This window comes from Aedes albopictus, chromosome 2 (assembly GCF_035046485.1).
Source record: "Aedes albopictus strain Foshan chromosome 2, AalbF5, whole genome shotgun sequence".
NCBI lineage: Eukaryota > Metazoa > Arthropoda > Insecta > Diptera > Culicidae > Aedes > Aedes albopictus.
The window spans coordinates 26,071,469-26,095,465 of NC_085137.1; the positions used below are offsets into that span (position 1 = coordinate 26,071,469).

General features: G+C 42.7%; 1 protein-coding gene across 1 annotated transcript; it reads right to left on the reverse strand.

Annotated features, from left to right (window-relative positions):
- Positions 1 to 2,332: 2,332 nt before the first annotated feature.
- LOC109429725 (multidrug resistance-associated protein 1-like) lies at positions 2,333 to 23,641 on the reverse strand. The gene is made up of 4 exons (XM_029864156.2): positions 23,472 to 23,641; positions 23,176 to 23,412; positions 14,668 to 15,209; positions 2,333 to 5,938 (listed from the first exon to the last, which is right to left on the reverse strand). The coding sequence occupies exons 1-4, from the start codon at positions 23,508 to 23,510 to the stop codon at positions 2,551 to 2,553; spliced, it is 4,206 nt and encodes a 1,401-aa protein (XP_029720016.1). The 5' UTR covers positions 23,511 to 23,641; the 3' UTR covers positions 2,333 to 2,550.
- Positions 23,642 to 23,997: the final 356 nt, after the last annotated feature.

Here is a 23,997-nt window from a genome sequence, read left to right on the forward strand (position 1 = left end):
ACGTTCGCTTCATAAGTGGATGGTCATGGGTTCGATCCCAGCCCCGGCACTTGCAATTTTTCGTCAGTTGCTTTTCCCCCGAGAGCGGCTGACAACCTGACCCTCTTGTGAGCATATGCTTTAACGGACCTGGAAACTTGGAAATCGGCTAAACGGCAATTCATAATGGACCGCCAATCGGATTGGAAAAGGAACAAGAGCCACACATCAACATCCTCGTGCTCATCATGGACAGGGTAGAAAAGTGACAGTAGCGCAAAAGGCGATCAGTTCGATATAGTAGAATTAGAATAGAATACATTTAGGCGTCGTACAAAATGTAAGGGCAGCCGCAAATTGGAATCGCTCACGCAGTGCTCTTGTGGACAAAAAGAGCTATAAATTAGTTTAAGTGATTGAAGAATTTAAAAAAAATCCCAGAATCAATATCTGGAGGAATTCAAAAAGATGTTTATAGAGGAATCCTCGAAAATTTTCTGGATCACTGCAAGAGTTTCTGAGGGTGGTTATGAATGAATTTCTCAAGGAATTCCAGGAAAAAAGCTCAAAGAATTTTGGGAAAAACTCCTGAAGAAATTACTGCAGAAATCCCTGAAAAGTTTCTGGGGAAGTCCCTTCCTTGAATAAGGGATTTTCAGTCTATAAGCGTTATAGTGATCTTTTATTGTATTGCGCATAAGAATGTTACGTACCGTACCGATCACACTGTGGCCTGAGTGGCCTCTACTGTACATAGTAGCCATCTCCATTCCACTCGGTCCATGGCTGTGTGTCTCCAGATCCGCACTCTGCGAAGGGTCCGCAGATCGACCTCCACCTGATCGACCCACCTAGCTCGCTGCGCATACCGGTCGGATGACTCTCGAGAACCATTTTAGTCGGGTTGCTATCCGACATCCTGATAACGTGACCCGCCTACCGTAGCCTTCCGATTTTCACGGTATGGACGGTGGTTGGTTCTCTCAGCAGCTGATGCAGCTCGTGGTTCATTCGCCTTCTCCAAGTTCCGTCTTCCATCTGCACTCCGCCGTAGATGGTACGCAACACCTTCCGTTCGAAAACTCCAAGGGCGCGTTGATCCTCTGCACGTAGGGTCCATGTTTCGTGCCCATAGAAGACTACCGGTCTAATCAGCGTTTTGTAGATGGTTAACTTCGTTGAAGAATGTTACTCACCCCTTGACATCCACTGAAACGCTTTGAAAAGCCTTGGATCACTTAAGGAACGAGACTTCCCTGGGATGCCCCCAAAATTCTCTAAATCCCACTGAAATGGCCTTTTACTCCTCAGAAAATCTCCATGAGACCCCCGTAGATATCTCTGAAGCCTCTCGTATCCCCCATAAGTCTCCTTAAATCCCCTGAAATTAAATGAAACGCCTCGGATCACCTTCATGTCTCCTCCTACCCAGCCACCCTCCCAGCCCCCCCCCTCCCCACAAAATGCTGGCATTTCGTCAATTTTCATCCGATTTTTTGAAGTCACCCTTAATCGATCATAAATTGGTGCAAGTTTATTACACTCAAGTGGTCATGAACTATCCGGAAGCATTCCGGAGATATTCTGGATTGTACTGGGGTCATGGGGTGGGGGAGTTGTCTGTTTTGCCAAATGACCAAAAGTGATTATTTCGTGTGTTATTGTGTTTGAGAGGCCCTTGCGGAACCTGTTTCAGTTGTTCCGGAGCGGCCATATCAGTTGCTTCATACTTCAGTCAATTTTTTCAGCCCCATTCTCCTGAAATCATGAAGTTTAATAAGTCGCACAGCAAGTTTTAGTTGCAAACCAGAAATGTCACCCCCGTGGATCCTATGCTAGATGTTTCGGGGTGGCCATATTAGTTGATACAGACTTCAGGGTATCGTTTCTGACTCAGTCATTCGAAATCATGAAGTTTGATATGTCGCACGACATGTTTTGGATGAAAATCAGAAGTTACCCCAATGAGGCCCCCGCGGAACCTGTCACGGTGATCCGGATGGGCGAACTTATTCAAATCTGCTTATCGCAGTTGTGTTTTATTATTCGCAAAGAAAATTCCACTGAAAATCGATGGTTCAAACACAATATCACACGAAATAATATTTTTTATCCATTTCGGCACCCTTCCTGACCCCAGTATAATCCGGAATATCTCCGGAATGGTTCCGGATATTGCATGACCACTTGGGTGTAATACACCTGCACTAATTTATGGTCGATTTAGGGCGACTTCAAAAAAGTTGGATGAAAATTGACGAAATGCCAGCATTTTGAAAATGAGATGTTGGGGGTCGGGTATGTTAAGGTTAAACAAGTCGTTTTATTTAAATATATATATTTTTTTAATTATGTTTTATTATATTTCTAGGCGGTTTTGATATCATGAGAATGTTATATATGTATTAGTATTCACGTGAGTGTTAAGTGGCGTTACATTATAAAAATAAAGATTCTAAATAAGATGGCACGTTAATCCTATCCATATAAAATATCTTATACCGTTATGACTTAGGCAATCACACAACCGATAATATCATAAACTTGGCATATCTAATAAGTACAACTCTATCATAGATCCATCAGATCTCGTTCGTCGAAACTGTTCGGCCGATCGAACTTGACGACCATTCCTTGCCGCATGCACAGCACTCGATCCACCTGTTGGAGGGTGTTCGTCCGGTGGGCGATCATCAGAACCGTACAGTCCCGGAAGGCACTGAAAAACACGCGCTGAATGATTTTCTCCGTCTCCGCATCCATAGTCGAGGTTGCTTCATCCAGAATGACGATCTTCGAGCTCCGCAGTATTCCTCGCACCAGACAGAGCAGCTGCTTCTGCCCGACGGAAAGATTCGATCCGCGTTCGTCGATTGGGGTGTCCAGCTGATTGGGGAGTGATGCAACCAGGTGCTTCAGGTTGCAGCGATCCAACGCTCGCCACAGGCTGGCATCGTCCGATTGTTCCATACAGGGATCGAGGTTTTCCCGGATTGTACCGGAAAATAGCAACGGGCTTTGAGGGATGATCGTTAGGCTTCGTCTGAGTTTCCGCAGTGGAATATGATCGATGTTGATGCCATCGATCGTGATCGTTCCCTTCGTGTTCGAAGGATACAGTCGGAAAAGGGCACTGATGAGACTGGTCTTTCCAGCTCCGGTCCTGCCGGTGATACCGATCTTTTCCTGTGAGTTGATTCTCAGCGTAATGTCTTTCAAGGCAACGTTCTGTTCGCCATACTCCATACCGAAGTTGTCAAATGCTATCGTTCCTTGGTTGGGCCAATCTGGAGGACAAGGGTTACCATCTCGTTGAACCACTGAGTATTCATTCGGTTCCTTCAAGTAGTGGTCGATCCTCTCCAAGGAAGTGGCATTTTCCTCTAGCAAGGCGGTCATTCTTACCAAAGCGTTGAGCAGCGGGATCAGACGAAGGGCGTAGCTAATGCACACGCCCACGTTGGAGACACCGATCGTATCCTGGTTGTGGACGGCCAACATCGCTACAAAGTAGATGATGATCGCGCCGATGATCTCCAAGCGGATGCCCAACCACCGGCTTGATGCCAAGTACAGATAGGAGTAGTGCTGGTGACGATCGAGAACGTTGATGAATTCGCTGAGGAATTGATTCTCACGACGGAAAGCTCGGATCGTTGAGCGGCCTTCGCGGGACTCGTTGAAGTGCAAAATGATCGGGGCCTTGCTGCGAGCTTCCATGCGTTTGAGGTGTCGAGACGTCTTCAGGTGATAGAACAAGAGGCGACAGTAAGTAATCACGATCACAGCGAGAACGATCACGATATAAAATGATGTGTCGAAACAGAACAGAAGGAGGATGGCGATGACGCTGGTGAGGTTTGTGAGGAAGTCTCGCAGATGGAGCGATATTTTGGAGTCAACGACATCCAGATCGTTGGAAAAGCGATTCATAATTTGACCGGAGCTACGGATTTCGAAGAAGCTCATCTGCTGATGGACAGTGTTGTGCAGAAGTTTGTTGTGTGTTTTTCTTGCAACCGAGATTCCTCTGATCGTAATGGCGGTACTGTTTGATACTAAAAGAATGATCAGTCCCAAGATAAAGAGCGCATAGCCCACGAGGTATTGGTGATCTTCGGTAGTCGCTGATTGATGATTGATGAGGGACCATTTGGCCAACCAAAAGGTGGAAAGTATATCACAGACTGGGTTTGCTACGTTGAGTATCACGATTAACACTGCAGGAACTATACCTAACATGGTGAGATACTTTAGGTAAATCTTTGGTGATACCTTTTGCGTGGTATCTCTTGAAACGTGCGAATTTTCCGGTTGATGGCCCTCGGCTTTGTGTGGACTCAAAAGTTCTTCGTTTTTGGGGTGATCACTGACTATGCTTTGCACATCATGGTATGTATTGTTAAACGTTTGATACGTATGTCGTTCAGCTATTCGCCCGCTTTCCATCATGACAATCAAATCTGCATCCTTGAAATGAGCGTGATCTTGCGTTACCATTATGACTGTTTTTTGTTTGAGCAAACCTTCTCTTCCGAACACATTGGAATAGATTTGGTGAGAAACTTCCCCATCAACTGAACTGAGAGGATCGTCCAGGAGATAAAGTTCTGTATTCTGATAGACGGCTCTTGCCAGGGCGATTCTTTGCTTCTGACCACCGGAAACAGTAGCTCCTTTTTCGCCTACGATTGTTTCGTCTTTGCTGGGAAATGAGTCCATATCGGCACGAAGAGCACAAGCATGAACGACTTCTTCGTAGAATGATTGATCGAGTAGTTCTCCAAAAAGAATGTTATTCTTGATCGATCGATTCAAGACCCACGGCTCTTGCGAAACGTATGCTATTCGTCCCGTTACATTGACCGTACCATCAGTAGGTTCTAATTCGCCAAGAATTGCGGAAAGCAGTGTGGATTTTCCACACCCAACAGGACCCGTCAAAACGACAAACGATCCTTCCTGAACTCGTAGGCCAACCTGTTCCAACATTACTTTTCCTTCGCGGTGAACACTCAAATTTTGTATTGAAACTATCGGTGGATCCAGTGTTTTGCGACAGGCAACTAGCACGTCTTCAAAAGTTTCGGAAATTTGTCGTGATCGTTCAGTTGATTTTTGCCTATGGTTCATTCTTGGCAGCGATGGAATCTCTTCGGCCTTAAGAAATTCGTTGATCCTCCCGATGGATGCTTGAGTGGCCGTCCACGTTGAAGACAATACGGGAAGCATTGACAACGGGTATTTCAGGATGTTGAACAGGGCAATGGAGACGAATACTGCTTCCAGGGTAAGAAGTCTTGAATCGCCGATCATGATCATCAATCCAAACGTGACAAGCGATACCAGAAACGGTGATATGACACCGAGCAAATATTTAGGAGCATCCCAGTAGATAATTTTCTTGAGAATCTGTAACTCCTTCCTGCGATGCTTCAGTACTCGTCTTTCGACGAATTCCTCCCAGCAGAACAACTTAATTTGCTTAATCATTCCGATTGCCTCATTGGTACTGGAGATACGAGGATCTTTACGGTTCATGTGCTCCCTCTGAAGCACCTGCAATTTGTCGGTGATCAGCTTTGTGAAGTAGATGGTGGCGATCATCACCGCTACACCGATCCATGCAGATTTGCCCAAGATGGCCACCAGACCAATTATGGAGATGACGATAATGAGCAGCCCTGACCATAGCAGATGAAGGTTCGGCAGCAAGTCGATGAATCTAGTCGAGTCTAACGTCAGCAGTGTTATGTCCGTACCGTTGGGATTCTTCAACCTGAGCAGCTTATCGTAGATCAGGATCATGAGGATTGATTTGATTTTCAATCCGATCTTCTGCGTGTCGTACAGGTACTGCCCATTGAGAGCGGCAATGATCAAGGATACAAAGAAAATGCTGATCACGTAAAAGTGGGACTCGGATGGGGTTGTCTGACGATCATTACGAAGAATTTGCCTGAAATAAAAGATTTTTTGGAATCGTTATTACTTTTTCGGGAATGTGGTGTTTCATTGCTATTTTATGTAAACTATACAATGCTGTATCGTATCGAATTATAACTATTAAGCTGATTAGTTTCGATGTAAAACTAATTATAAATTTCAAAAAATGGCATAACTACGTGATATCGAGAATGACACGTTTGCTATGTAGAGTTTCGAACTTCTTGAGAACCCTCGTCAATTCCCGGCACCTCACAACAAAATAAATCAAAATATCACTTTCCGCAGATTTTCCAAACGCACTTCCGTAGGTAATCATCTCCCGTAACATTTCGGGATCCACCGTCAATGATCTACACGTTTACTCAGAAGCCGCAGAAGTTCTCAAAACAACTATTACAAGCAGACGAGTGCACTTCGTCAGCACAAAATGGGTGCCGAAGTGATTTCCCATTTGATTTTGCTGGAAGTTCGACAATGGTGCCGGGAATTGGCGCTGGACTAGGTGCAGTAAACTCGTTCAAAATCAACTTTCCGGCAGAAAATCTTTACAACAATCATTGTTAACAACAAGTTCACGAAATAAGGTATTCGGTTCAAATGGAAGAAGTGGATGAAAACGACGAATTTAGGTAATGCACAATTTCGTTTACCTGTAGTGTCGAAGATGGGGTCAAAAACCCATGGACTCAATTCTCAGCCGCAGCAACAACTTTTCGTCAAGCCGGCACCAATCGACGATAGATGATACTGACTCTCCTCTGAGAATATGCTATAACTTTTAATTCTATCGTCGACGAAGTAAATCCTCTAAAAATTCTTGCTGGGATTTAACCAGGAATGCAGCTGCAGTTAATTCAGAATTTTTTGGTGAAATCCACAACGAAGTCTTGCTGAGATTTCTTATGCAATTGCCGCTGAAAGTCCTCTAGGAATTCTTGGAGGATTCCCACAAGCAATTACTGAATAAATTCTAGCTAAAAATGCTTGAGAAATTCCAGGAAGAATTCCTGAAGGAATCCTAGAAGGCAATGATATATATTGCCCTTTTACAAGCATTTACCAGATGTGCTGTTACATATGACTGAAACATACGAAATAACTTGTAATTAATTAGAAGGCACAGAATGATGCTAATTGGGAAGTTGAGAAATGAATTTGTGAAAAAATCGCGTTCTGGTGGCATTCGAACCCTTGACTCCGTATTCGCTAGACCGGAGAGCGAGAGTAAGTGTCGGTTTCTATAAACAATTCACTCTCACTTGTATGTAGTTAATGGGCACAAACGCCGGTGTGTTGGCTCGGGTTCAGTTTGGCTATCTATTCCGCAGCAAACTGTTCTGTGGCTTAGTTGGTTAAAGCGCCGGTCTAGTGAATACGGAGTCCTGGGTTCGAATCCCACCAGAACGCGTTTTTTTTTTTTTCAAAATCATCTCTCAATTCGACAATTAGCAACATTCTGTGCCTTCTAGTTGATCACAAGTTTTACAAGTATAAATCATACAAGTATAAATCATTCAAGGATTTTCGGCTGATATTGAAATAAATCTAAAAAGAATACTTGGGGGAATTATAAGAGAAATTTCTATACAGACTATTCATCCAAAAATTACTCTTGGAATTTAAAAAAAAAATACCTGCTGAGGTTCCTCCAGATATTCCTCCTGTGGAATTCTTCTTGAAATTCATCCAGGAAATTCTTCAAGCATTATTCCACAAATTTTCCTGGGATTACCTCTAAAAATTCGTGCTGGAATTCCTCCAACGACTTTTGCTGTACTTGCTCCAGAAATTTAGCGTTTCTACTGGGAACCCTAAAAAGATTTTTCTAGGAACTCCTGCTGGGGTTGCTCCAAAATTGCCATTGGAATTTCTTCATACATTTCTGGTGAGAATCCGATAGGTTTTTTTCCTGGGCTTCTCATACAATACCTGCAGGGAAACGTAAAGGAATTCCTGGAAGGCTCTCAAGAGTAGTGATTGAAATTGTGATTTCTGAAGATAATGCTAACGAAATCTCAGCGAAAATTCCTTAAGAAATTCTTGTACAAATTCCTGAAGGATTACCAGCTGTATTCAAAAAAGAAATTCCTATAAGAATCCTTAAATAAAGCTCTGGAGAAATCAAAGCAGGAATTTCTGGAAGAACTTAGAGAACTCTCTGTCGGGAGAATCTCCGGGAGGCAGTCCAGGAGGAATTCTATTATGAATTTCCCATGTCTAGGGCTAGTAGTCATCATCAAACTACTAGTACCTAGCTGGTCAAAACCAGTCCATTAGGCAAAGGGGTCGTCGTTGTGATTGTGGTGTTCAATTATGGCCCTCTAATAATTTTCAAGTTATATTAAATTTCTTTCGTCACTCACATACGATTCTATCCACCGTTTCTTTTATTACTTTCGTTACTCCCTCCTACTTCGAGTAGTATTAAGTTCACCGAGAAAGGCCAAATAAAATTCAATTATCATAAAGTCATGCGGTGATTAAACCTAGAAAGTAGAAATACTTAAAGGAATCTTAGGTGGAAGCTTTCATTACGAATTACTGGAAGAAGTTTTGTAGGAATTCCTGGAAAAAAAATTGAAGAAATCCATGGCCGCAGTAATTTGTGTACAAATTATTTAAACATTCTTTGGATGCACCGTTAACTATATTTTATACAAAATGTTAAGGAAATTCTTGATTAAGTTTTGAATAATCTCAGAAAGAACTAATAGAAGTGTCCCGGAAAGATTTTCGAATGGAATCCCGGGAGAAATACATGAAGGAATCCCTGATAGAATTCTAGGATAATCCTTAGAAGATTACTTGAAGTAATTCCATGGGGAATCCTGATTGGAATATCGGGAGGAAAAAAATCCTGCTGTATTCTCTAGGGAAATTACATGATGAAACCAAGATGGTAGGAATCCTATGAGAAATCCATTGAGAATTTTAGGGAGGGATTGCACCGTATTTTCATTGAAAAATCCCTGCGAGAGGCCTTGTATGTTTAAATCAATTTGCATGGGCGTAGCTTAAGTGGGGTTGACCGCCATAATTTTCTTTTTTCATGCTTACTAAAAATTACCAGAGTTTCACAAAAATATTCATAGCTCCAGGTATTTTTTTTTATTTCTCCAGGGATTTCTTCAAGAATTCCTCAAAGGGCTTCTCCAGAAAACTTTCCTTCGTAAATTTCTCCATGGACATCTTGGGTGTCAATGATTCAGGAGTTCTTCCCTCGATTCCTTAAGAAATTTTTACATATAATTCTGCAAGGAAGCATCGACGATTCCCTCCAATTTCAGTAATTCAGTAGGGATTGTATAAGCCTGTCGTCCGGGAATTTCTGCTGGGATATTTTGAGAGCTTCCTCCACTAGTTGTTCCAATGCTTTTTTCGAGTATTTTCTTCAATGAATTTCTCCAATGATTCACAAAAGAATTACTTTAAGATATTTTTGCAGGTATTCCTTCAGAAATTTTTTTAGAGATTTCTCCATCTTCAAAATTTTTGTTGGAGATTGAGGCAATAATTGCATCTGAAATTATTCGAATTATTTCTGTAGAATTTCTTCCAGGAATTCTTTCAGAAAATTTTACCAGAGATTATTCAAAACTTAATCAAGAATTTCCTTAACATTTTGTATAAAATATAGTTAACGGTGCATCCAAAGAATGTTTAAATAATTTGTACACAAATTACTGCGGCCATGGATTTCTTCAATTTTTTTTTCCAGGAATTCCTACAAAACTTCTTCCAGTAATTCGTAATGAAAGCTTCCACCTAAGATTCTATCAGGAACTTCCCCAGGCATTATTTTGAAAGTTCCTCCAAGGATCCCTCCAGGAACTCTTTTTGGGAATTCTTTAAGAACCCCTCCTGAAGAACCCCTCCAGGAATTAATCCAGAACCTCCTCCCGAAGTTGTTTAGGGATTCCCTTAAGTATTCCTCCTGGAATTGCTTTCTGGATTCCTTCTGCGGTTTCTGCTGCAGGGATTCCTCCTGGAGTTCCTCTTCTAAGGTATAATAGTTCAGGTTGTGATTTCATAAGTACTTCCCAGGATTTCTTGAGGAACTCTTCCTGGGAATCCCATTGGAATTCCTACTGGAATTTCTTCACAAATTCATCCAGGAATTCCTCAAGAGATTCTTCTAGGAATTCCTCTGGGATTTTTTTTTCAGGGATTCCACCAGGAATTCCACTCAGAATTTTTCAAGGAATTCCTTCAGGCATTCCTCCATGATTTCATCCAGGCATTCCTTCTGGAATTCCTCCAAAAATTTCGCCAGAAATTACCTCAGGATTTTTTCTAATAATTCTTCCAGGCTTTCCTCCAGGAATTGATGCAGAAATTTCTCAAAGAATTCCCTCAGACATTTCTACATCACTTTCTCCAGAAATCCTCCTGGGATTTCATCAGAAATTGTTCAAAGAATTTCTCCAGGAATATTTCCAGGGATTCCTCCAGCAATTTATCCAGGAATTTCTCCCTCGGGTATTCCTCCATAGCTTCCCACAGGGATTACGCCTGGGATCCCTCCAGCGACTCTTCTTGGGAGTTCTCTATGAAGTCTTTTCAGGCATTTTTCCAGAAATTCCTCCAGGAGTTCCTCCAGAAATTCCTCCAAACATTTCTCCAGGAATTGCTTCATGCATTCTATCTGGAATTCCCAGGAATTTGTCCAGGTATACTTCCAGGGATTCCCCCAGGAATTTATAGAGGACTTCCTCCAAGAATTTTTCTAGAAAAAATCCTCAAGGAGTTGTCTGAAGTAATTTCTTTAGAAATTTCCCTAAGGATTCCTCCCAGATTTTATCTAGGGATTGTCTAAAATTTCTTCCAGCAATTTATCCAGGGATTCCTCCAGGATTTCCTCTAGGTATTCCAGAAATTGCTCTAGGGCTTGCTCCAAGATTTCCTTCAGGAATTCCTCCAGGAGTTCCTTGAGGGTTTTCTTCAAGGAATTCCTCCGGGGAATTCGCCAGGATTTTGTCCGTAAGCTCCTCATGATTCCCTCATGAGATTCCTCCAGCAATTGCTACAGGGATTCCTCTAGAATGTCCTTCAGGGATTACTCAATAAATTGCTTCCTGAATTCCTCCAGAAATGTCTTCAGAAATTCCCCTAGGAATTTCCCCCCTCCAGGAATTCCTGAACAGATTTCTTCAGAAATTTCTCCAAGGGTTCCTCCAGGGCTTCCTCCATGAATTCCTCCAAAGATTCCTCCAGAAATTCCTCCCGCAATTCCGCCAGGATTGGTCCAGAAGATCTTGCCGGCGTTCCTCTAGCGATTCCACTAGGAACCGATTCAGGAATTCCTCCAAGGATTTCTACAAGAATTCTTCCACTAGGAGTTCCTTCAGAAAATTTTCCAGGGATTCCTTTAGAAATCACTCTTGGATTTTTTTTCAGAAAATTATTCAGGTATTCCTTCAGGAATCCTTATCCCTTTCGTGACGGACCATAAAAGAATGATTATCTAAAATTTTCTCTTATAAACTTAACGTCCTCTAGAATAAAATTTTCTTTACTTCGACTACTTTATCCACCCATGCACAATTGGGGTTTCGACCGAAACTTCTTTCGTAACGTTTGGAAGTTGTCTAAAAATTTTCCATGGAGAAATCCCTCCAGCAGTTTCTGCAGAAGTTTATTCAGGGATCCCATCGGGAATTATTACAATAAGTCTTCCAGGGATTCTCCTGAAAAGCAATACATATTACATGTCTGTGTGATAGTGGATTTGAATTATAATGATGTTCTCCTGCAAAGACTCAAGGCAGACGATCAAGTTGGCCTACACGCTCGAATAGACGTCACTTCAACGGTAACGTAAAAGCCGACAGCAGCATCTGCCGCGGAGCTCCCGTTTGCTCGTACAAGACTCATGTTACCGACCTGTAGTCCCTCTAGCGGTTCCCTCTACACGTTTTTGCTGCGCAGAAGCCACTGTGACTTTAAACAAGTAAGTTATACTTACATGCTAGATGCGCTTTCAAACATTTTATTTTTAGTTATTTTACATTTTAAGTATGACTCATTAACCGCGGCTCTAACATTTGAGCACCTCAATGGTGACGTTGCAACTACCGAAGGTGGCGTGGTAACAGATCAAGGAGTATGTGCACAGGACGAAAGACTTCCGGCCCCTGACCATCAAGAGATTGAGGAGGAGGTCGGCTGGTTGAAAAACAACAAAGCCGCTGGAGCAGATCAACTACCAAGGGCCTGTCCATAAACTACGTAGAATTTTAAGGGGGGAACGGGGGGGTCAGACCAAAGTCTACGCTCCATACAAATTTCGAAAATTTTGTATGAACAAAAGTCTACGAGGTGGGAGGGGGGGGGGCGTTTGAGATGGCTGAAAAAAGTCTACGTAGTTTATGGACAGCGCCCAAGCGAGTTACTAAAACACGATGGAGAAGCACTAGTGAGAGCACTACACTGGGTCATTACCAAGATTTGGGAGGAGGAAGTATTACCGGAGGAATGGATGGAAGGTATCGTGTGTCCCATCTACAAAAAGGGCGACAAGTTGGATTGCGGGAACTACCGCGCGATCACACTACTGAGCGCTGCCTACAAGATACTCTCTCAAATTTTATGCCGCCGTCTATCACCGATTGCAAGAGAGTTCGTGGGGCAATATCAGGCTGGATTTATGGGTGAACGCGCTACAACGGACCAGATGTTCGCCATCCGCCAGGTGTTGCAGAAATGCCGCGAATACAACGTGCCCACACATCACTTGTTCATCGATTTCAAATCGGCGTATGATACAATCGATCGAGAACAGCTATGGCAGATTATGCACGAATACGGATTCCCGGATAAACTGATACGATTGTTCAAGGCTACGATGGATCGAGTGATGTGCGTAGTTCAAGTATCAGGGACACTCTCGAGTCCCTTCGAATCTCGCAGAGGGTTACGGCAAGGTGATGGTCTTTCGTGCTTGCTGTTCAACATTGCGTTAGTGGGTGTAATAAGGAGAGCGGGGATTAACACGAGTGGAACGATTCAGCTGCTTGGTTTCGCTGATGATATTGATATTATTGCTCGTAAATTTGAGACGATGGCGGAAACGTACATCCGACTAAAGAGTGAGCCAGGTGAATCGGATTAGTCATTAGTGTGTCGAAGACAAAGTACATGATGGCAAAGGGCTCCAGGGAGGAATCACCGCGCCCGCCACCCCGAATTATATCAACGGTGATGAAATCGAGGCGGTTGAAGAATTCGTGTACTTGGGCTCACTGGTGACCGCCGACAACGACACCAGCAGAGAAATTCACTAATTCAGAGGCGCATTGTGGCAGGAAATCGTGCTTACTTTGGAGTTCGCCGTAACACGAAGTTAACTATCTACAAAACGCTGATTAGACCGGTCGTCATCTATGGGCACGAAACATGCACCCTACGTGCAGAGGACCAACGCGCCCTTGAAGTTTTTGAACGGAAGGTGTCGACGCAGAAGATGGCCAGCTGGCAACCCTGCCACCAACCGATTCGGAAGCGTCGCTTTCCACGGTCGAAGCGTCGCGGCTGTCACATATCTATTTCCGGTTCTCAGTTAGCACATTTTCAGTAAAGGTGAAGTGCGAAGATCACGATTGCTGAAGAAATCGTCCATTAGTTTTCCTATATTAATCCAGTATACAGAAAAGTATTATCTTTTGCTTTCGCTGAAGTGTTTTGCTTTCACTGAACGACTAGTGCAGTGGTTAGGTTCATCCGTTTGTAAAGTTCTAGAGATCGGTTTTAAAGTTCAGTTTGTCCGGTTTCAGATTCGCAGTAAGTTAGTGACCATTCCACATAGCCCAGTCAGTGTTCGAGTCCGATTCATAGTCAGGTGCTCCGTCGTTCATTGTTTATGCGGTAACGAAAAGTAAGCACTAGAAATTTGTAAAGAAAATGTTCCATACTAAAATTAAACACTTCAGGTCGTCGGTCCTCAGTACTCGATTGAGGTTAGAAAAGGGCGTGCAAGAAGCCTAAAGTTCACCGAATTGTAAGTACTAATAAAATACGTAACGCAGTGAGAAAATACTAACCATAACCAAGTTACAGTTTGAAGCAACAGCAACAGCACCACATCGCATATTAAAGAATTTGCTATCAAAACCGGTACGACTTTCAATCACGCCCAACAGCCCCGACAGAAGGTGTTGCGTACCATCTACGGCAGAGTGCAGATGGAAGACGGGACTTGGAGAAGGCGAATGAACCACGAGCAGCATCAGCTACTGAGAGAACCAACCATCGTCCATACCGCGAAAATGGGGAGGCTACGGTGGGCGGGTCACGTCATCAGGATGTCGGATAGCAACCCGACTAAAATGGTTCTCGAGAGTCATCCGACCGGTACAAGAAGACGTGGAGCGCAGCGAGCTAGGTGGATCGACCAAGTGGAGGACGAGCTGCGGACCTTACGCAGAGTGCGGAACTGGAGACAAACAGCCATGGATCGAGTGGAATGGAGACGGCTATTATGTACAGCAGAGGCCACCCCGGCCTTAGCCTGATCGGTTGGTTGGTTGTAAACATTTGAGCCAACTAGTGAGCCAGTTATGAAGTTATTTGTTTCCCAGATACGAAGTATGGTGGATGTGCTTAACAATTTCCCCGAAGACAGTATGCTGAAATATTGTGTACTCTCAAGTTATTCTTCGAAACTTCGAAAGAACTGGCTTATAAATAGGAAGCTGATGGGCGGATATAGGTTAATTATAAAGTTAATTTTTGATCAATTACCTTAGCAAAAATGGGCATATGAAGAAAAATAGCGTCATGACGAATCGATTTACTCCACTCTTAGCCAAATCCCAACGAAACGGCCACAGCAAACTCCTCATCGTCACCTCCTGCACCAGTTCGGATTCCCTTCCGGAAACCATCTCGTACTGACCTTTGATCGCCGTGCCCTTTGTGAATCCCCTGATCAATCGCTCCCCCATCATCCCACTCTCCAGCGTCCCCAGCTGCTCCAGCTGCGATCGATGAACATTGCGACTCACTTCGCTGAACCAGCTGAAGCACATCGATCGAATGAGATTCGGCTCGACTCGATCGTCGACGCTCGCATCTTCCCCAGCCACACCCGTCGCCGTCGTTGTGTACACGATTAGAAGCACCATGGCGAGCAGAGCCGCCGCATACACCACGCTCCCGACCGTCAGCTGGTCGACGACGCGAATACAGTTGACCAACAGCTCCAGCGACCAGAACGACAACAGGAACGTCTGGTCGCGGACATTGTATTTCTCGCCGAGATGAAGCAGCGTCAGCGTTAGAAACTGCAGGGAGAAGAGCAGAAGCAGAAATAAATGTAGGTGAAACTTGAGTTATCGTAAATTACCGCGCGTCCGCCTCACCGGAGATAACGGAGATAAAGAGCATCGCGCAGATGTACTGCGGTTTGGAATTATATGACCACTTTATTGAAGTTATAGTTTTCTTTATGATTTAAGTTGCAAAATGGTTTATCTCTTTCTAGGTAACCTTGTGATATGCAGAGCAAGTTCGATGATCTTGCCAATCGTTCTTCAGCGGCAGGTCTACCAACAACGTCAGCAAGACCAAATCGTTGCATGTAAACACGGTCAACCCATCCAGCTTCACGGTAGCGGGGTAAGCAGTGGAAAATGTTGAAAGCTTCCAACATCTTGGTGGCCAAATGGCGGCCGATGGCGGCACCAAGGGAACGTCAATAAATACTTACCTTACCGATCAGGCTAAGACCGCGGTGGCCTCTGCTGTACATAGTAGCCGCCTCCATTCCACTCGGTCCATGGCTGTTTGTCTCCAGTTCCGCACTCTGCGTGGGGTCCGCAGATCGTCCTCCACTTGGTCGACCCTAGCTCGCTGCACACCACGTCATCTTGTACCGGTCGGATGACTCTCGAGAACCATTTTAGTCGGGTTGCTATCCAACATCCTGATTACGTGACCCGTCCACCGTAGCCGCCCGATTTTCGCGGTACGGACGATGCTTGGTATTCTCAGCAGCTGATACAGCTCGTGGTTCATTCGCCTTCTCCAAGTCTTGTCTTCCATCTGCACTCAGCCGTAGATGGTACGCAACACCTTCCGTTCGAAACTCCAAGGGCGCGTTGGTCCTCTGCACGTAGGGTCCATGTTTCGTGCCCATAGAGGACGACCGGTCTAATCAGCGTTTTGTAGATGGTTAACTTCGTGTTACGGCGAACTTTGTTCGATCGTAGAGTTCTGCGGAGTCCAAAGTAAGCACGATTTCCTGCCACAATGCGCCTCTGAATTTCTCTGCTGGTGTCGTTGTCGGCGGTCACCGTGAGCCCAAGTACACGAATTCTTCAACCGCCTCGATTTCATCACCGTCGATATGAATTCGGGGTGGCGGGCGCGGTGATTCCTCCCTGGAGCCCTTTGCCATCATGTACTTTGTCTTCGACACATTAATGACTAATCCGATTCACCTGGCTTCACTCTTTAGTTGGATGTACGTCCCACTCGTGTTTATCCCCGCTCTTCTTATTACATTCCCTAAAGTAATGTTGAACAGCAAGAACGAAAGACTATCACCTTGCCGAAACCCTTTGCGAGATTCGAAGGAACTCGAGAGCGTCCCAGATACTCGAACAACGCACATCACTCGATCCATCGTAGCCTTGAACAATCGTATCAGTTTATCCGGGATTCCGTATTCGTGCATAATCTGCCATAGCTGTTCTCGATCGATTGTATCATACTTATCATCATCATACTTATCCACCAATAAACTGAATTCATCGCCGTCCGAGAATTTTGACACTAGAGTGGGGCCATTCCCAATGAGAATCGTTAAATTCTGATTGGAACGGCCCCGCTCTAGTGTCGAAATTCTCGGACCGCGATGAATTCGGTTCATCGGTGGATAAGTCCATTTGCAATCGATGAACAAGTAATATGTGGGCACGTTGTATTCGCGGCATTTCTGCAACACCTGGCGGATGGCGAACATTTGGTCCGTTGTTGCGCGTTCTCCCATGAATCCAGTCTGATATTGCCCCACGAACTCTCTTGCAAACGGTGATAGAAGGCGGCATAAAATTTGAGAGAGTATCTTGTAGGCAGTGCTCAGTAGTGTGATCGCGCGGTAGTTCCCGCAATCCGACTTGTCGCCCTTTTTGTAGATGGGACACACGATACCTTCCATCCATTCCTCCGGTAATACATCCTCCTCTGCTTCTCCACCGGTGCTTCTCCACCGTATTTTAGAAGCTCGCTTGGTAGTTGATCTGCTCCAACGGCTTTGTTGTTTTTCAACCGGCCAACCTCCTCCTCAATCTCTTGGAGGTCAGGGGCAGGAAGTCTTTCGTCCTGTGCACATACTCCAAGATCTGTTACCACGCCACCTTCGGTACTTGCAACGTCGCCATTGAGGTGCTCATCGTAATGCTGCCGCCACATCTCGACCACCTCACGCTCGCTCGTGAGAATATTCCCGTGATTATCTCGGCACATGTCGGCTTGTGGCACAAAGCCTCTGCGCGAGCGGTTCAGCTTCTCGTAGAACGTTCGTGTGTCCTTAGCGAGGTACAGCTCTTCCATCGCTTCACGATCTCGTTCTTCCTGCTGACGCTTCTTCATCCGGAAGACTGAGTTCTGCCTGTTCCGCGCCTGTTTGTAACGTGCCTCATTCGCTCTCGTACGGTTTTGCAGCATTCTCGCCCATGCTGCATTTCGTTTTTCAACTGATCAAATTCGCCGTCGTACCAGTCGTTTCTGTGATTCGGAGTCGCGAAGCCTAGTGCTGTAGCCGAGGTACTACTTAGGCGGATCGGATGTCCCTCACCTCCAGCCATCTTCAAGTGTAGCAGCGCCAAGCTGCTCTTCCGTTGTTAGGGCCACTGCTAACTGCTGCGCGTAGTCTTGAGCCACTTCTACGTTACGCAGCTGCTCGATCAATATTGAGCCACGGCGTTCGACTTCAACGCGTGGTGATAACTGTCGAACGTTTTGAGCGCATGCATACAGCAACTAAGTAGTGATCCGAATCTATATTCGCACTGCGGTATGTGCGGACATTGATTATACTAAGGTCTTTTTTTACACGGGTAGTTTTTCTGCTTTAACTCGGTCATTTTTGAGCCAATTCACATGACAATTTGTACACAGGTAGACACGGTTAGTACTACCTGTGTACGGAAAATCAGATAGGTAGGTTCAAACACACTTGTCATGGAAAAGTCGCGGCGGTGCAGGTATTTATTGTGCAGTTGTCACTGTGACTTAATTTTCACAAACAAATACTTAATTGCTAGAATAAGTCACAGTGACTTCTGCGCCGTCATGACTTTTCTGTATGTATGTTACTTGTTACTGTATGTATGTTACTTGAGTAGGAAATACTCTCCACTCCTGGAATTGTTTTTTCCAGTTTCGAAAAATACTGGTGATATTTCACTGAAATTCCTCAAAAGAATATTCTGAAAAAAAAAAATAATTCCTTGGATTGCTTCAGAATTACTTTCTGATGCCTTTTGAAATTCTTTGAGAGATTCCTCCAGTCCAGAAATTTATGGAAGGATTTTTTTAACAATCCATAGATACCTATCTTCAGAAATTCCACTATGGGTTTCAGAAAAAATCCTCCAGCTATTTCCTTAGAAACTCCTCTGGCGATTCCTACAGAGATCTTCCAGGGAATTTTGAAGAAACTTAGCCAGGATTGTTTTCCGAGATTTCTCTGAGAACTCCTTCAGCAACTCTTCCAGGGATTCATTAACAAAATGCGTTGGTTCCTTTGGAATTTTCTCAAAGCCTCCCTTGGATTCCTTCCGAAATTGCTGTATGAATTTCTTTAGAAATTCTCCAGGAATTCCATTCAGATAATCTTACATGGAATCCTTTTGAAAATTATTGTAAAACATCTTCCATGGTTTGATTTAGAAATTCTTTTTGGTATATTCTCATTATTTTCTCAAGAGGATCCTCCTAAAATTTCTCCAAGAATTCCACTAGAAGAGTGTTTATGGGTTTCCTCGGAAGATCTTCCATAGATTCTTTCAAAAATCCATACGAGAGTTCGTTCAGGAAAACATCCATGGATTTTTTCAGAAAATCTTAAGTTCACACTTTCTCAAGAAATTGCTGCAAGGATTTCTGTGGAGAATATTCGACAGTCTTCTTCAAAAGTTCTTGTAAAGTTTCATGGAGGTTCATGCGGAAATTCTTTTTAGGATTCCTTAATAAATATGTCCATGGAGTCCATGGATTCCTTCAGAAATTACTCCAAAATTTCGGTCTTGAAATACACATTTGAAAAAATAGACAAACAGTAGCGAAAGCAGCTTGAAGCCCGATCATCATTTTTTTTAAAATTATGATTTTCCAGATAAAAAAAGAGGGAAAACTAGATAATCAAATAACGAATCGAAATGTCGGAGTAAGAAAACATAAGATGTTTTTGATCTCACATTCGGACTAAAAAGCCAAGAAATACTCTAAAGATACACCAAGAACAGCCGTAATCAGTCAGCAAATTCTTCCGAAGAAAATCTTCCAAAGACTCCTTTAGAAATTCGTACAGGGGTTGTTACTATACCACGTAGACTTCTTTGGGGCCGTGGGGGGTCTCTAGCCAAAGTCTACGCTCCATACAAATTTTTATTTTTTTTTTGTACGGACAAAAGTCTACAAGGGGGGAGAAGAGGTCTGAGAAGGCCAAACTTTGGTCGACGTGGTTTATGAATAAACCTGCAGGTATAAGAAGTCCACCAGAGATTATTTCGGGAAATACTTTAAAGATTCTAATGTAAATTGCCGCAGAAATATGTCCGGAAATTTATATTGCAGTAGTTTCTCCAGAGATTCTTGCATCATTAGTTTCGGGGATTCAGGAATTGAGTAGATCAGGAATTTCTTCAGCATTCATCCATATATTTTTAAAGAAATTTCTCCGATATTAAAGAAATATTCTCCGATCCTCTAAGCATAACTCTATGAATTTCTCCACAAATTCTTCAAGGAATTAATACAGAAATATTTCCTATGAATGTCGTTAAGAATCCTGTTGGAAACATCCTAAAACTGTTTTTGAGATATCTTTACAGAAGCTTATCTAGGCGTTTCTCCAGGATCTTTTTTGCCAGAACTCCTCTAGAAATCCGTACACAGATTACTCCAATGCTACTTTTAGGAATTCCTCCAAGAGTTTAATTAAAATATTACTTAAGGAATTTTCCTAGATTTCCCCGATTAACCTTTCTAGGACTTCCACCAACGGTTTCTCATTAAGTTCCACCAGGAAGTTCTTAATAAATTCCTCCTGGGATTCCATAATAAATTCCCTCGGATTTTTTCAGATATTTCTCTAGGGGTTAATTCTGCTGATATTCCTCCACATTATTCCAAGAATTTTTTGAGAAGTTCTTCCAGTGATTCCTATAGAACACATTCACGGATTTATTTATTTATTTTATTTATTTCATTTCGTCAACCGACATAGACTGTTCTTGTTTAAGAAATTGCTCCTAGGGTTCCATAAAAAATATCTCCTGGGTTACCTACATGGGTTCCTGCAATAATTATTTCAAATATTCCCCCAGGATTCTTTCTCGAAGTTTATCCAAAATTTGTTGGAACAATACTCAAAAGAATCCCTGAAGGAATCCTCCAAAAAAATCTTGTTGATACCTTTGGAGATTCCCAGAAGCAATTCTTGAACATTTTCTGGAGAGACTCCTGCCTGTAACAGTTTTAAGTTTTTCTGAATTCCTGAATATATTAAGTAAAACCTGAAGAGATTCTTGAAATAAATCTGAACTTCTAATGGAAAACCCTAAAGAAGCTACCCAGCCAACCACAAATCGTAAATCATTGTGTGGAAAAAATCGTATATTTTCATATATTGAATCAGAATCGTATAATAATATGTATATTTGTTGACAATGATTGCGTAAAATCGCATATCATGCCAAATTAAATTTCAATTTCGATTCTGTTTCATATAGTCGTCTCCGATCATAAAAGGTGCGAGATACTATCGGTAGGATCGCACAGAATCGGATAGAATCGTGAAAAAAAAACATACATTCTTAGTGTCAAGCTGCAAAAGTTCGCTAGCATCGTATATATGGTTTCTTTGAATCGTGGAAATCGTCGCTTCACATCGTATATGGATCTGCTAAATCGAGCTTGCTCGCTAAAGGTATGATGAAAATCGGTGAAATCGTATACAACTATAACAATGTTGTATATTGATCGTTTGCGTCACACTTGCGTCGTATACGCAGAGAACGAAATCGTAGAAATCGTATATTCATTTTTACAGTCGCATATGATTGTTACTGCACTTTTAATAGTCGAATCTTAATCTCGGAAATCGTAAATGGTTTTGTTTACATATTTGTATGAGGGGGGGAAAGAAAAATACAAATTATCACAAATTTGTATTTTTTGTTGTTGTTGACACATTCCAACCATGGTGGCAATAATTTCAACCAACTATATAGGTTTTCATACTAGCAGATGACTTACAATAAGTGATGTATAGATTCCAACAACTATGTGAATTTCGGGCGTTTTGCACGGCACCACTTTTGGTGCCACTCAATGCACAACAACAACGCTCCCACCACAAGTCTCGCACCGTATCATGCTGTGTTTTATTCGTTTCATGCCATGCACTTTGAACTCTCTATTTTCAACTTGCAATATAGCCAATAGAGATAACGCGCAGTTCTCAATCAAAGGACCTACGTTCGATTCCCACTGAACACCAATTGTTTTTTTATATGTAAATCTTGAGTCGTATATTGGCACTCTCAATCGTTATAAGATCATGCATAGTCGTATATTTAGACGGATAAAATCGGCGAAATCGTAGACATTTTTCGAGAAATCGTAAATTATGTTGGATGGAATCGCAGTAATCGAATATATGTTTCTATATGGCCTCCACTTTAGTATGTATATGCCTGTTTCGTGCATTGAATACGATTTCTTAGGTGCTATATATGTGTGACTATTTCAGTTGCAATTTCGATATAGCAACCAAATTGCTGGCTGGGTAATGAAAGCATCTTCGGATCTCTTCAATTTTTTTCTGGAATTGCATTTTTTGAAGAAATTGTAGGAGAAATTTCTGAACAATTTGCTTTAAAAATTTATCGGAAGATTCCGGGAGTTTCAAGATGATTTGTTAAATATTTTTTCCAGAAACTCCTGCAGAAGACCCAAGAAATAGTTCTGGGGGAAATTCTGGAGAAATTCCTGATACTTTCAAAGAAATGCATGGATGTGAATGCATTCCAAAGAACCTGTAGGAATTTGTGGATCAATTCTTGCTGAAATAATTCAAGGATATCTTCCAGAAACTCCGAAGCCATTTTGATAAATGCGAGAGAAAAAATACAGAAACATTCCAAAAGAATTCTCGGCGGAATCTCTAGAAGAATTTTAACTAAACTCATAAAAGAAATTCCTGCATGGACCACGATAGTTAGAAAAAAAAATGAAACATGAAATGAAAGCATAGTTCTTGGAACTCATGGAGAGATTTCCCAGGAATAATACTTAATTAGGCACAAAGTCATTTACATGGAGGCGTGCCAGTATAGAGGCGCTAAAATTTGGAAACCTTGAGTAACCAGCTCTGATTTAACTATGACAGTACTAAACCCTTTTTACTTACAACCGATGCTTCTAATAAAGCAATAGGTGCTGTTTTATCTCAAAATTTTAACGATGGAGAGAGACCTATGTATTACATTTATTTCTAAAACGTTATCTAACACAGAGTTTTTTCGGAAATGAAACAGCCTCCGGCTGAAAATCTCGATAATAAAGATATTCATTCATTCATCTAACACAGAGGAAATTATCGAACTTATGAAAAAGAGTTTTGTAGATAAAATTTATTAACTCGTAGCAGATTCCTCCGGAGATTATTTCCGGTTGATAAACAATGTTCTATGGTGGAATGGAATGGAAATAGAGTGAATTTTATTGCGTATCGTAATGGAAAACACGATGTATACTAAAAACAGACCTCCATAAAAATCTGACTGTGACCCACCGGAATAACTCCGACCACAGGGCCTATTCCGACGTTCTCTGTCTACTTTTACAAACTAGACATGGCTATTAGCTGAACGGCAAGAGTTTTATTCCGTATGCGGTGACTCAGACCGTTACGGGTTAACAAGATCGGTGTAAGTGCTTGTGCGCGCTTACCGCATGCACCATAACATCGTGGTCATATAATTGCAAAAAGCAGTATGCCATTGTTAGTATACTTACGTACGACAGGGCTTCGAAGATTCGCACCACGAAAGGCGTCGCAGGTCGGCCGACATCCAGCAGGACCAGCACTATCAGCACCGTATTCAAGATACTTTTCGCGGACAGCGCAAACAACTCCGACGTACTTTTGCGTCGTTTACTTATCGGGTGTCGCCTATAGTATCTTGCTTCGGACAGCAGAAATAGCCACAGGAACAGGTGCTGCGGCAAGTAGATGAAGCAGGTCGCAAGTTCCTGCGGGAGAAATCAAAATTCCGGTAAGGTCACCATGATTCTAGCAGGTATAAACGTACCTGTTCCGACAAAGCGGCTGTGAATCGTTCAAGTACCATATTGCGCTTGCGCTAGTTCAGAGCACTTTGTTGTTTGCTTTCTCCCATTCCAAACCTACTATAAAAACACGTTGCCCTGCTTATCAATGGCGATGCAGCGTGCGATACGACTTCACCGGGGGAAACACACTTGCTGACTGATTGACAAATTCGTCGCCCGCTCTCTGTCGGTAGGTACGTTCATTCATTCGTTTGTTGGATTGGTATTCTCTGGCGGTGCGATGATTGAGTAAAAATGCTGAGAGCGCAAGAATGAGCGGAAACTGGGGACATTTGTTCAAAATGCGCCCATTGGGATGAATGTCTTAAATGCAGCTTTGAACACATTCAAAACTATTTAAGGTTATACATCAGAGAATACAAACATGGCTGCCAGAATGGCTGATTTGAACCCTTACTCACGTTTTCAAGAGCACTGGTGAATACAATGTGTCATGTTTGTTTATTAACCTTCTCATACCTGACCCCCGACAACCCATTTTCAAAA

What these genes read in the sequence shown, in the direction of transcription:
- LOC109429725 (XM_029864156.2), bottom strand. Translation starts at nt 23,510, where the DNA reads ATGGTACTTGAACGATTCACAGCCGCTTTGTCGGAACAG. An exon ending in CAGCCGCTTTGTCGGAACAG is followed by an intron (nt 23,413 to 23,471) that starts GTACGTTTATAC and finishes TTTCTCCCGCAG; the next exon opens with GAACTTGCGACCTGCTTCAT. An exon ending in ATATGCCCATTTTTGCTAAG is followed by an intron (nt 5,939 to 14,667) that starts GTAATTGATCAA and finishes CTTTTATTTCAG; the next exon opens with GCAAATTCTTCGTAATGATC.